The sequence below is a fragment of the Micromys minutus genome (genome assembly GCF_963924665.1).
Source record: "Micromys minutus genome assembly, chromosome: 4".
Lineage (NCBI taxonomy): Eukaryota > Metazoa > Chordata > Mammalia > Rodentia > Muridae > Micromys > Micromys minutus.
This window is the reverse complement of record NC_137973.1, coordinates 19173496-19185970: the sequence shown is the minus strand read 5'-3', so window position 1 is coordinate 19185970 and position 12475 is coordinate 19173496. Positions and strand designations below refer to the sequence as shown.

The window sequence follows — 12475 nt, the reverse complement described above, 5'->3', positions numbered from 1 at the left end:
TTCAGTTGAAAGCTATGTTAAATGCTTTTAGTAATAAACAACAGAAGAGGCAAAGCATGGTTTGAACTGTTGCTAGTTTTAGCATGTTACTAAAAGGTACAGAGGGCTATTGGATGTGTATCTACAGAGCAATAAAAAAGGATAATTGAGGTGCTTATTATTAGATGATACTTTGTATGTGATATTATATAGCAGTAATTATGATTTATTTTCTGAGAATCCTTTATCATCTGAAACATTGATGGACCTGATATGTAAAGCATCTTTAAAGCTAGTATTATCTGGGGACCCAGTGACATGTCACCTGCCATCAGCACATCTTCTCTGCATTTCCCTGAGTGGGTATCAGTCGAGTGACAACTTTACTTTAGAAAGTGTTTGTATCCAAGGACAGAAAGATTTCTTTGGAGGGAGAATTGAAAGCTATAGAGTATACGCTCTAATTCTCATTCAAAAATTGGTCCCATGAGTGATAGATACATTTACCAATTACCATGAAATCTATTTAAATGGAAGAGGCTTTGCTTTTAAAATAACTTCAAGATGAATAGTTTAAACTTAGAAAAAGTAATATTACTTACTTTTTTATTATTAAAAAAGGACTTAATATTCTGAGACAGAATGTCATGTAGCCCAGGCTGGCCTCAAACTAGAAATGTGGACTTGAATGCTATTAGATGTCAGATTTACATCCATCTATAATTTTGAGGAGTGAACATGGGGCTTTCTTACATGCTAGGCAAACATTCTGACAACAGACACACAAGGGGCCCCATAAGGTAAGTTCATAGGTATAATATCCTTATAATTCCATTAGGTTTTCTACACCAGTGTGAATGATCTTTCGCCTAGTATTCATTTTCCTCTGACTGTTGTAATCCTCCCTTTAATCTCTCTGCCACCTCTATTTCCCCCCCTTCTCCTTACAAATTTCTTTCTACATTCACAATGTTTTTTTTTTTTTTTTTTGCTTGGGTTTTTTTGAGACTCACTGACTTTTATGGAGATTATCTTTGTTGTCTATTCATCATTGGAACTATTCACTAGGGTCTGGTAGGCTCCTCAGTGGGCACCCAGATGAAGACAATGGCTGCCTCTCCTACAGAATCTATCAGTGGCAGGAGTGGTCCATCAGGGGGAGGCAAGAATCCCAACCTCCCCATTCCAAGGTTGACTGGTGAGGCTCCGTCTTGTATAGCCCTACCGCAGGCAGCCATGGCTACTTTGAGGCCATGGCTACACTAGCCATGACTACACTAGCCATGGTATGCCAAGAAGAATCTCCGGGTACTACATTCTTCCAGTTCTTACATACTTTCTGCCATCTTCCAGGATGTTTCTGAGCCTTCTCGGGGATGGTGTAGATATTCTCTTTAGCTCTGAACACCAACGGTCACTCCTTAGCATCTTGAGCAGCTATGGGTCTCTTTAACCGAGGTCTCTGGTTGAAGCTGGGAGTGACATTTGTCTATAGGTATAAATGCAAATATTTTATTTACAAGTCAGCTTGGTTCCATGATAATTTAATTTAAAGGAGTGTTAAGTTCTCTTCTTGGGCTTAAGATCTCTTTAGCCGTGTCCAGGGTTAAAGTGCTACTCTTGTAGAGTGGGCTTCAAATCCAATCAGAGAGCAGTTGGTTACTTCCTTTTCAGCCCTGCAACTACTCCATAAGTGGGCACATCTTCCCTTGCAGATCGATACTGTAGATCATAGAGTTCACAGCTGGATATGACTATTGATACCTTTTCCCTCTCAGCTTCCCTTAGGACACCTAGACCTAAGAAAGCTATCCGGTAAGAAGAAAGCTTGTAGCTCAATCCAGCTTGATTTCTTTACACCATATAGCCAAGGTGTGTGGTATCTTCAGAAACAGGGTTTTAGCAACTAGTTGTAGCATGCTGCTAAGAGGAACATATCTGTGTTGTCTTAAGAGGCACTCTGTCCTCCCTGACCACAAGGGTATATCACACCTAGCACTAAAGTATCCACTTCAATTGTGAGGTTATTTTATTTTGTCTTTGCTCCTGGGTAGATCTTGTTTGGCTCCACTTGGGTCATTTGGCAAGTGATCTGCCATCTTTTCAAATGGGCTTATTTTGCAAGAGGTCTTTAAATTATATATTCACTTTAACAAAATGGTTAGCTATTTTTTTGTCAATAGCACCCTTGGTAATTCTCTGTTTGCATATACTCTTCGCATTTACATTAGTATTTCTATTGATAACACTTTCATGGGCTCCTCGTCTAAATCCAAAATTCCTTAGTAAAGTTATAGCCCATATTTTGCAAAACTAGAAATAATAATCATTTTACAATTTAAGAATTCTAACCAATACAATTTTTAAATGTTTAGCCAATTAATAAATTTCTAGCTGAACTTTTTACTTACCAGAATTTTAGTGAATCAACGAAGGTTATTATAATAAAGCTACAGAAAGGAATTAGGTTACCAAGATTCATAGAATTCAGCGAGGTCATATAACACAATTTAAAAAAGAGAAAAGTCAGCCAAGGAAAGTAAGACTAGAGGGAGAAATAAAAGCCCAAAGAAAGAACAGCATAAAGGCTCTAGGCAAGGAGTCTTTAAAATGCATGCCAAGGAAGGTAACTAAGCCTCAGGAAAACCAGTCATCACCTGCAGTAGCAATGCAATTATAATATTCTTAAAGTCATAAAGCAAATCGAGGTTGTTTCTCAAAAGAAACATCATTACCCGGACACATACATGGAAATACATATTTCTTCTGGTTCTTATGATAAGGAAGAACAAGGCAAGTTTTGAAAATGCACTTGTATTAATATCTAAGGCAATATTTTGTGGGGCAGCTTTCTGCACTATCTTCCAGAGAAGGTAGATGCCTTCAAAAGTACAACTCAACAAACACAATATTTCAGGCATGCTGCTTTGCTGGTGGGATTTCAGATACGCTGAAAGGTCAGCTTCTTCTTGTTTTCTCAACCTGATCTGAACAGTGAAGGTGGAGAAAGAAAGGTCTTGCAGTGGCTAGGGCTGATGCCGTCATGTGGACAGGGGTGGTGGTTTTAACTCAAGCCCTTTGTGACAGTGTGATGAACCTGGACGACCTAACCAGAAGAGGCCTGTATCTGAGCGACATCCCTCTCCACGATGCTACCCGAGACCTGGTTCTGTTGGGAGAACAGTTCCGGGAGGAGTACAAGCTGACACAGGAGCTGGAAATCCTCACAGACCGGCTGCAGCTCACACTGAGGGCCTTGGAGGATGAGAAGAAAAAGACAGACACGTAAGAATGGGATGACAGAAAACAAAGGCTGGCTTTAATTCACAATTTCCCACCACTTGTGTAATGTTACAATTCATTCTCTCACTGGAAGAGTCTGGGACCTCTTGTGTCCCTGAATAATTTTTTGGTCCATTCTCCTCATGATCATTATTGCTTTAGGTTGTGACGAGATCAAACATCACACATGGGATGAAGGCCAGAGGAGTCTCCTTGTATCATGCTGGCTGGGATACTAAAGGGAAAAATGTGATGTGTATCAGTCAAGGGTGCGCCCAAGTGATCCCACTTCGTCTCACTGGGTCTCACATCTTAAAGGTTCCACCAGTCTGCAATGGAACCACAGCCTGGGGCCAAAGGCTTTAAACACATGGGCCTTTGGGAGATATCTCAGGATATACCAGGAGTAAACATTTATCAAATACTACAAAGATGTCGATTTTAAATTATGAAAGTATTCATATCTTCTCCATTCTATACCAAACACGCTGATGATTCCTGTTACTATGGAGACGTTAGCTCGAGGGTCTACTTCTTGCTGTAGTCTAATATCTGGCCTTCAGAGTTGAGAGGACTGTCACTAGAGCTTTACTTCTGACCTAGAAAATAAGGATCTATCACAGGACCTTTTGTTTTGGTTTGCCCAAGGCAGAATAAATTTTTCAAAAACTATTGGCACTATTTATGGATATTCTGCTTCTTTAACTATCATGACTGATTTTTAGATTTCTGGATTAGGATTTGATTTTATAGTAGAGACTTTATTTTAGGACGATCTCATTATAAACCGTCTTAGTTTTATTTCCAACTTAGCTGTTGTACTGTTCACATTCAATATTAAGATCTCACCTCAATGTTGCATGTTTACAAGCTAAAATAAATCACTGACAAAAATTCTACCACCCCGGTGAGGAAAGAGACAGCTCAGGTCTGTTTTTCATATTTGAACTTTGCCCTTTGTCTAAAAGGATGAAAAGGATAAGAAGGCCTCTGTTCCTCTTGTTTCTCCAGGCTGTGAGCCCAGAGGTTTTTGCTTTCCTTCAAAGCCCACCAGCTCCCCCCCACCATGGGCTGGCCACTGTCTCCTCAGCTCAATTCCCAGAGCTGTGGTGGCAGCATTACCTATGAAAATAACATGTCTGGTCATTTGAACCATTTTCATTTCTTTTATCCATTTCTTTCAGGAAGGGTTGAAGCATAAATAAGACTAGGAAGCAACCTACCTTGCCTGCGGTGTCTTTGCAATATTTGAAATACCTTTTATTCCTGTGTCATAAACATGTTTTTCTCATGACACTATTGGTGTGTCATTTTGGATGTGCACACTGATAATGTCAAGCCTGTCGCAGCTGTAAGAACAGGGCAAGAAGCAAGAGCTACAAATGAAAACTGTGAGGTCCTATGGGTGGCCTTGTGTCTTTTCCATACCTATTCGTTTGTCTGGCTTAGTTCTGAGTTGCTTTGAAATGGCTCAGGAATGGGGACTATGTAGGAACACAAGGAGCAAGTGGTTGGTATGTTCCCTTGTTTTGTGTGTAGCTAACAATTGACACTGGTTTTAAAGGATGTCTTATTAAAACCCAGAACAGTGGCACTGATGCAGTAAAGAGGCCCACCTGGAGGGGTAAAGGCTCACCAGCCTCTTATGCTTTTCCCTGCTCCCCATAGGCTGCTCTATTCTGTTCTCCCTCCATCGGTGGCCAATGAGCTGAGACACAAGCGCCCGGTGCCTGCCAAAAGATACGACAACGTGACCATCCTCTTCAGTGGCATTGTGGGCTTCAACGCTTTTTGTAGCAAGCACGCATCTGGAGAAGGGGCCATGAAGATCGTCAATCTACTCAATGACCTCTACACCAGATTCGACACGCTGACTGATTCACGGAAAAACCCCTTTGTTTACAAGGCAAGTCCTTATGGGGGCCTGTTGTAGTGCAGTATAGGTTTGGCCTCCTGAGACTCCCCAGTAGAAGCCCCTCCCATGGTCACTGCACTTGGACTGTAGCTGCTATGCTGGTGTGTTAAGAGTCACTGCAGGCCACTTAAATAATTTCTTCATTGTAAAGAATTGTATTGTTGGATAACTTCATACATGTGGTTAATGGTTTAATCTTATTTACATGTGTCTTCCCTCCCATCTCACTCTTCCTGACAACTGCCCCTCTTACTTTCATGTATTAGTTACATTTTATTGATTGATTATTGATTGATTGATTGATTGATTGATTGATTTGTGATCTATTGGGTTGAACCAGTGCTGCTGCCCAGGCATGGGTATGGAGCTAACCACTGAGTACCGACAATTCACCAGTAGCCACACTACTGAAAACAATGACTTCCCCAGAAGTAATGCTGCATCTAGGATTTGATGTTAACTTGCCCAAGCCTCATGAGAGCCCTGAAGGCACCTGAAGCTGCTCCATGATCCTGAGTACAGCAGCCATGTCATTCCCAGGAGGAAGGCAAACTGTCAGGGCCTTCCTCCACATCATCAGCTTTTCCATTTCTTCTGTGTCCTCTTCACAGATGTGCACTGAGATTTGGAGGTGATGATAGAGAATTTGTTTTGTGCTGGGCATGCCATAGTCTTTCGAAGTCCCTTAACCAGCCATGCGTCTCAGCATTGCTCCTTGCAAAAGGAAGCTCTCCCCTGAGCAAGCCTGGGGGCATCACTTGTCTAGACTGGTATAGACTTCAACATGAAGTCGTTACCACTTAGGAAGCTTTCTTTTCATTGCAGCCAGAATGACATTTCATGGAGCAATCTCTGGCTCACAGGAAGTATCCAGCAGTTTCTATGCACTTAGGTTAACAAGTCTGTGCAGATTGTTTATTACATTTAGTATAAACACAGCATTCATTTTTTATTCAGCCAAAGACATTTTTTCCTAAAATACATAAATGCTTTGCACTGTGAAGAAGCCTTGGAGCTTGAGAAGGGTCTTGGGCCTCAGGTTTACTTTTAGATATCATCAACTTGAAGATAAACATTTACAAGACATCTCTGCCCCTTGTTTTAAGTAGAAACAAATATAATATTGGAAAAATGAAGTCAGTGGAATATTGCTTTATAAAGGCAAGAATGTTACTGACTGTCTCTAAGCTCCAGGGGTGATATAACTTCAGAAGAACTATTTACTTTGTGGTTCTTTTCTGAGGCACAGTGCTACACTTGGTGAGCACATCATAACAGGACATGGTTTAACCTACTTTGCTTATTTTGAAAAAGAAGGTGGGTGGCATCTGAGGAATGATACCCAGGGTCATTCTTGAGTCTCCATATTCTTGTTCATGGAGACTCGTACCTGGAAAACATGCACATACAAAGTAAACCATTACATTTACAAGTTAAAGGTATAATTAGATGAACAGCTAAAACATGGAGAGGAGCCAGGAGTAGATGGATGGACTTCAGCCAACAGCTCCCATGTTATGGAACTGCTGCTGCTTCAGGAATAAGGGAGGTAATAGAATATTTTACTGAGGCCCCTGCAAGCAGAGGGACCCTGGTCAGGAAAAGGCAGGTTGGCCATGCACTTTTGTAACCTTGGTGTTGGGAGAGATGGAAACAGATGGACCCTGAGAACATTCTGGCCAGCAAGTCTAGCTGAACAGTAAGCTCTAGGTTCTGTAAGAGGCCCTGTCTCAAAAATAAGGTCACACACACAACACAGACAGACACACACACACATACACACACAGACACACAGACACACACAGAGAAAAATGGCAACCATTGAGAGAAGAGAGAGAGAGAGAGAGAGAGAGAGAGAGAGAGAGAGAGAGAGAGAGAGAGAGAGAGAGAGAGAACACTTATAACAACCTGTAGCCTCCATATTTCTTAGGAACGCACACTACCCACATACTTGCACACACTTGGGCATGCCTGGGTAAGGGTAATTTTACATATATCTGCATGTACACATAGGCATTCTACTGAGTTATAAGGGGATCTCAGATGAAAAGACCAAGACCCAAGCTGCCTGCAAAATGTAAATTCCAAATACTTAGAAGGTTCCAACCTGCTAGAGCTCATGCTACTAGGGGTTTGATGATGGTGGTGGTGGTGGTGGTGGTGGTGGTGATAAACCATCACTTCATGTCAACCATTGACTGTGTGAATGCATGTATCACCTTAGGTGGAAACAGTTGGTGACAAGTATATGACAGTGAGTGGTTTGCCAGAACCTTGTATCCACCATGCACGGTCCATTTGCCACCTGGCTTTAGACATGATGGAAATTGCTGGTCAAGTTCAAGTAGATGGCGAATCTGTTCAGGTGAGTAAATAAATGGAGTGTTGTGGTACTATAGTAGAGCTTGGCTGACAACTACTTCATATTCCTTCTGATGAAAGGGTTAACACATACAAAGAGGGGCATTTTTAACACAAAGAGCTGACTGCACTTACTCTTCCATAGACACTGGAAACGGACTAGGTCATTTGTTCTGTGGACAGAGCGTCCTGGAGATGAGAGAATCGCCAACTGTTTCTGCTTTATGATGTCATCATGGAAGCTGCCCGCTCTCTATTATTGCCATTTTCAACTTCAGGATTTTTTTTCTTTCTTCACAGAGAGATACTGTGTCACTGTAAAATACATATGTTAACCATCCAGGCTACTAAAGCGAAACTTTGCTTTCTGCAGATAACAATCGGGATCCATACCGGGGAGGTGGTGACAGGCGTGATCGGACAGCGGATGCCTCGATACTGTCTCTTTGGGAATACTGTCAACCTCACAAGCAGAACAGAAACCACAGGCGAAAAGGGAAAGATCAACGTTTCTGAATATACATACAGGTATTAGGGGGGAATGCCAAGCTATCTGCAGGGAACCATGGGAGTAAACTGTGTGTTTTTGCTTCTTTTAAACGACTGCTACCTCCATATCTTCCCTCTGCTACTGGAATTATTGTTCATTGGAGAACAGTGTACCACTTTTTCTCCGCAAACCATTCCTCCTCACCCGGAAGTTTTCTGCTAAGGCGCCATTACTAAAACCCTAACTACCTCAAACTACAACTGCAGTGTTGGGATCAGGCTGTCTGAATTCTCTACCCAATCTTCATGCCGTTCCCTCTCTATTCCATCTCATGACTTTTAGGTGTCTCATGTCTCCTGAGAACTCAGATCCGCAGTTCCATTTGGAGCATAGAGGTCCAGTGTCCATGAAGGGCAAGAAGGAGCCAATGCAAGTTTGGTTTCTATCCAGGAAAACCACAGGCATAGAGGTATGGCTCATTGGAGCATTCATTTTGTTTTTTCCTGAGAAGGATTATAGTGGGGAGTTCAAGCAGAATCACCAGAAATGTGCTTGGAATGAGAGGAGTTTTTGCTTGCAGAAAGGAACTCTTAGTAAAAATGAGACGTCACTGTAGCACCGATAAACCAGTTAGGAAAAGATCTACTTTATAAGATGCTGTCAGGTCCTCCAGCTTGAGTCTTGTGATGAAGTAGGAAGCAAAGTCTTGGGCACCGGACAGCTGAGGTGTTCTGCCTTGCAGTCCAAGTACTGGACCCCCAGCTGCTCCCTCTGAGATCTCAGCAAGTCTACATGATGGCCATATTGCCTGGCAGTTTTATCACCCAGGAAGCTGATGACCTCCTAAGGACTGCAGGAACGCCTGTGGAATGTGAGAGGGACTCTTGATGACCTGGTCTCTTCTGGGTGTCTCAGAATCCAAACAATCCCTTAGGGAAAATGTGGCTTCCTGGGTGCTGAGATTCTTCTCCAGCCACAGCCCGAGTCAGGACTGCAATGCGCATGCCTGGCCCCTTTGTAAGAGGTCAGATTAGAAGCCCAAGTTCTGTTTGTTCCCTCGGTGATGCGTGTACTCCTCAGAGGATGTAAGATAGCGTGAACACATATCTTTCCCTGGGTGTATACATTCCCTAAAACTGTTTTTCTAGAATATAAGCATTATTAGAGGGAACAGAATGGCCACTTTAAAATGCTTCACCTTTTTCAGTTGTTTTTACACGGTTAAACAATTTGCTTGTGAGGCAATGTTCCTGGACGCCCTCTGAACGACTAGTCTGGTGTCAGTTTTTTTTTTTTTTTTTTTTTAGTCAGAAGACCCTAACAATAATTTCTTCTCAATCTGAGGTGAAGATGGTTTATAGGTTTATAGAAACTGTAGATATAAATGTATATTCTATTGTCAGAGACAGGAAAATTGGGGGACATTGTAGGCTTCATTAAGACTGAAGGTTAATAATGTTTTTTCCTACCCATTTAAGGAAACAAACCAGGATGAAAACTAAATGGCAGGTTGTGGGACAAAGAGAACTGTCGGTTGTCTCTGGTGACAGCCTAACGTGTGTCAAGCCAGGAGTTCGTCTTCCCTGTGGATACCAATTTCTACTTCTTATTTGAGTGACCCAAGTCTTTCCCCTAGTTGCACAGATCTCACACTATGGTTTATTTGACGTTAACTCTGCTCTTTGAATACCTTTAAAGTCTCAGTATAGTTTCTAAAGTTTGGTTTCTAATGTGAATGATTTCTGGGCTTCAAGTTTCTTAAATTCTGCTACAAGTATTACCCAGACTGACAACCTAAAAGTGGTAAGCACCCACTATGTTAAGTTTGTTAAATCTTATAAAATGAGACTTAACAATATCTGGCCATGCGTGTATATATCATGGCTTAGTAGACTTGTTTTATGCTCTGTGTATATGTGTATGTATATGTATATTTCAATGACTATAACATAAGACAAAGTTTGTATCATGTCAGTACAAGTGAATCTAAGTTTTAGAAAAGGGGCAATTTATTTCTAGACTTCTACAGTGAAAATTCATATGCGATATTAGGAAAAAGAGTGACTATTTTGAAATACGTCAGTTCCCTTCTGTAACCTTAGGATATACATTTCCATTATTGCAAAAATTTGGTTGCTCATTCAAATTCCAAGCCTATTACAGTTTATCTAATATCTATGTTGCCCCAATTTGTACTCAAGTCCTTGCATACTGAGTTATGTTGACTACTGGTGGCTGTGATGGGGCCAGTTTGCTTCACACTGATTGGTTACATTTGCTTAAGCAAGTGTTAGAGGTCAAACTATGTCCAAGAACATGGTTGGGAAGCTCTCCTGCTGCCCGCCAGCACTATGAATATTTCCTCTTATTGATGTTCTGGACACTGCTGTTAGAGCCCCCTTGGCCTAGCTCCAGGCTTGGGCTTCTTTATTAGCTTAGAAGAATGTCAGCGTATCCAGGCTATTGTGTTCAGAATATTCATGAAATCATTTTAATTTCAACACAGAATGAACGGTATTCCCCCTGAAGCCCTCAGCCTATCATCGTTTAAATGTATCTGGTAATTTATTGGTATCTATCTTTATAAAATAGAACAAAACTACTTTTGTGTAAAAACGTTTGTTTTTACATTTAGCATTCCATTTCAGCACATCAGTGTATGTATCAATGTTACATGTTAATTGTGGGAAAGAATCGACAATAAATTATTTTTACCACTTGTCTCCAGGGTGCTTTAATTAAAGAAAATGAAATTGACACCGCTTGTGATTTTTCTTAAGTTATATTGAAAGGCACTTTGCAACTTTGTTTGCAAGCTATCCATCAATTCTGTTTTTTTTCAATTTTTATAATTTGTTTTCAGAGCGGGTGTTGAAACCAAGGTATGACATATTCTTGGCAAAAGGTGCAACAATGAGTTGTTCCCACTCCCCGTCTGCTCTATGGTTCCTCTTATTAATGTTCTGGGTTTGGTTTTGTTTGATTGTGACAAGGTCTCACTCTTTTTTTTTTTTTTTTGTAAGAACCCTTTCCTTACCAAGTTGCTTTTGGTCATTGTGTTTTATCACAGCTATAGAAATTGAAACAAGGAATCATGGGTATTTGTAGGTTTTGTGAACTTCTTTTTTTTTTCCTTTTTCTTAAATTTAATTTAATTTAATTTAATTTTTTAAACGACTTTATTTTACAAAACAAAGATAAATGTAAAGATTTTAAACATTTTTTGCTTAAAATTATACATTTTTGTCAGTACTGTTTTTTCAGATATTAAAATAATTTTTAAATAAAACTATGTGAATATATTTTTTAGTCAGTACTTGATTTTTTCAAGGGCTTAACAGTATGCATTGAAAACCTAATAGTTACCATGAGCGTAAAGTACATGCAAAACAAAACGCAACATGAAAATAGTCAAAGTCTTCTTGTTTTGTATATATATATTTATTTTCCTTATTTCTTGGACTTCATACAGTCTGTGAGTTGTTTCTGGGGGAGTGCAAGCCTCTGGTGTTAGCATCCCAATATTAGTGACTGCATATTATGTCTGTTCTTTTGTGACTGGGTTATCTCACTCAAGATGATATTCTCTAGATGCAGCCATGTTCTTAAGAATTTGGTTAAGTCATTGTTTCTGGTGGCTGAGTAGTATTCCATTGTGTAAATGCACCACAATTTTTGTATCCATTCATCTTCTGAAGGACATCTGGGTTCTTTCCAGCTTCTGGCTATTATAAATAGAGCCGCTATGAACATTGTGGTGCATATATCTTTGTTGTGTATTAAAGTGTCTCTGGGGTATATGCCCAGAAGTGGAATAGCTGGGTCTTCAGGTAGTACTATATCCAATTTTCTGAGGTATCCCCAGACTGATTTCCAGAGTGGTTGTATTAGTTTGCAACCCCACCAACAGTGGAGAAGTGTTCCTCTTTCTCTGCAGCCTCTCCAGCATCTGCTGTCATCTGATTTTTGGAACTTGGCCAATCTGACTGGTGTGAGGTGGAATCTCAGTGTTGTTTTGATTTGCATTTCCCTGATGGCTAAGGATGTCCAGCACTTCCTCAGATGTTTTGCAGTCATTCGGTGTTCCTCAACTGAGAAGGTTTTGTTTAGCTCTGTACCCCATTTTTTAATAGGGTTATTTGATTCTCTGGTGTCTAGCTTTTTGAGTTCCTTGTATACCTTGGATATTAGGCCTCTATCAGATGTGGTGTTGGTAAAGATCATTTGCCATTCTGTTGGTTGCCGTTTTGTTTTCTTGATGATGTCCTTAGCCTTACAGAAACTTTGCAATCTCATTAAGTCCCATTTGTTAATTTTGACCTTAGAGCTTGAGCCATTGGTGTTTTGTTCAGGAAATTTTCTCCTGTGCCTATGTGTTCTAAGGTTTTCCCTACTTTCTCATCTAATAGTTTCAGTGTATCTGGTTTAATGTGGAGATCTTTGATCCA

General features: G+C 40.5%; 1 protein-coding gene across 1 annotated transcript in view; it reads left to right on the top strand.

Moving 5' to 3' along the window:
* The window catches only part of GUCY1B1 (guanylate cyclase 1 soluble subunit beta 1), a 41550-nt gene extending 30801 nt beyond the window's left edge, over positions 1–10749 (top strand). Inside the window, exons 9-14 of the mRNA XM_080915584.1 lie at positions 3067–3264; positions 4930–5167; positions 7401–7541; positions 7911–8065; positions 8370–8496; positions 9506–10749. Coding sequence (XP_080771710.1) covers positions 3067–3264; positions 4930–5167; positions 7401–7541; positions 7911–8065; positions 8370–8496; positions 9506–9529 — 883 coding nt within the window. The 3' untranslated portion in view covers positions 9530–10749. The remainder of the gene's footprint in view (positions 1–3066; positions 3265–4929; positions 5168–7400; positions 7542–7910; positions 8066–8369; positions 8497–9505) is intronic.
* Positions 10750–12475: the final 1726 nt, after the last annotated feature.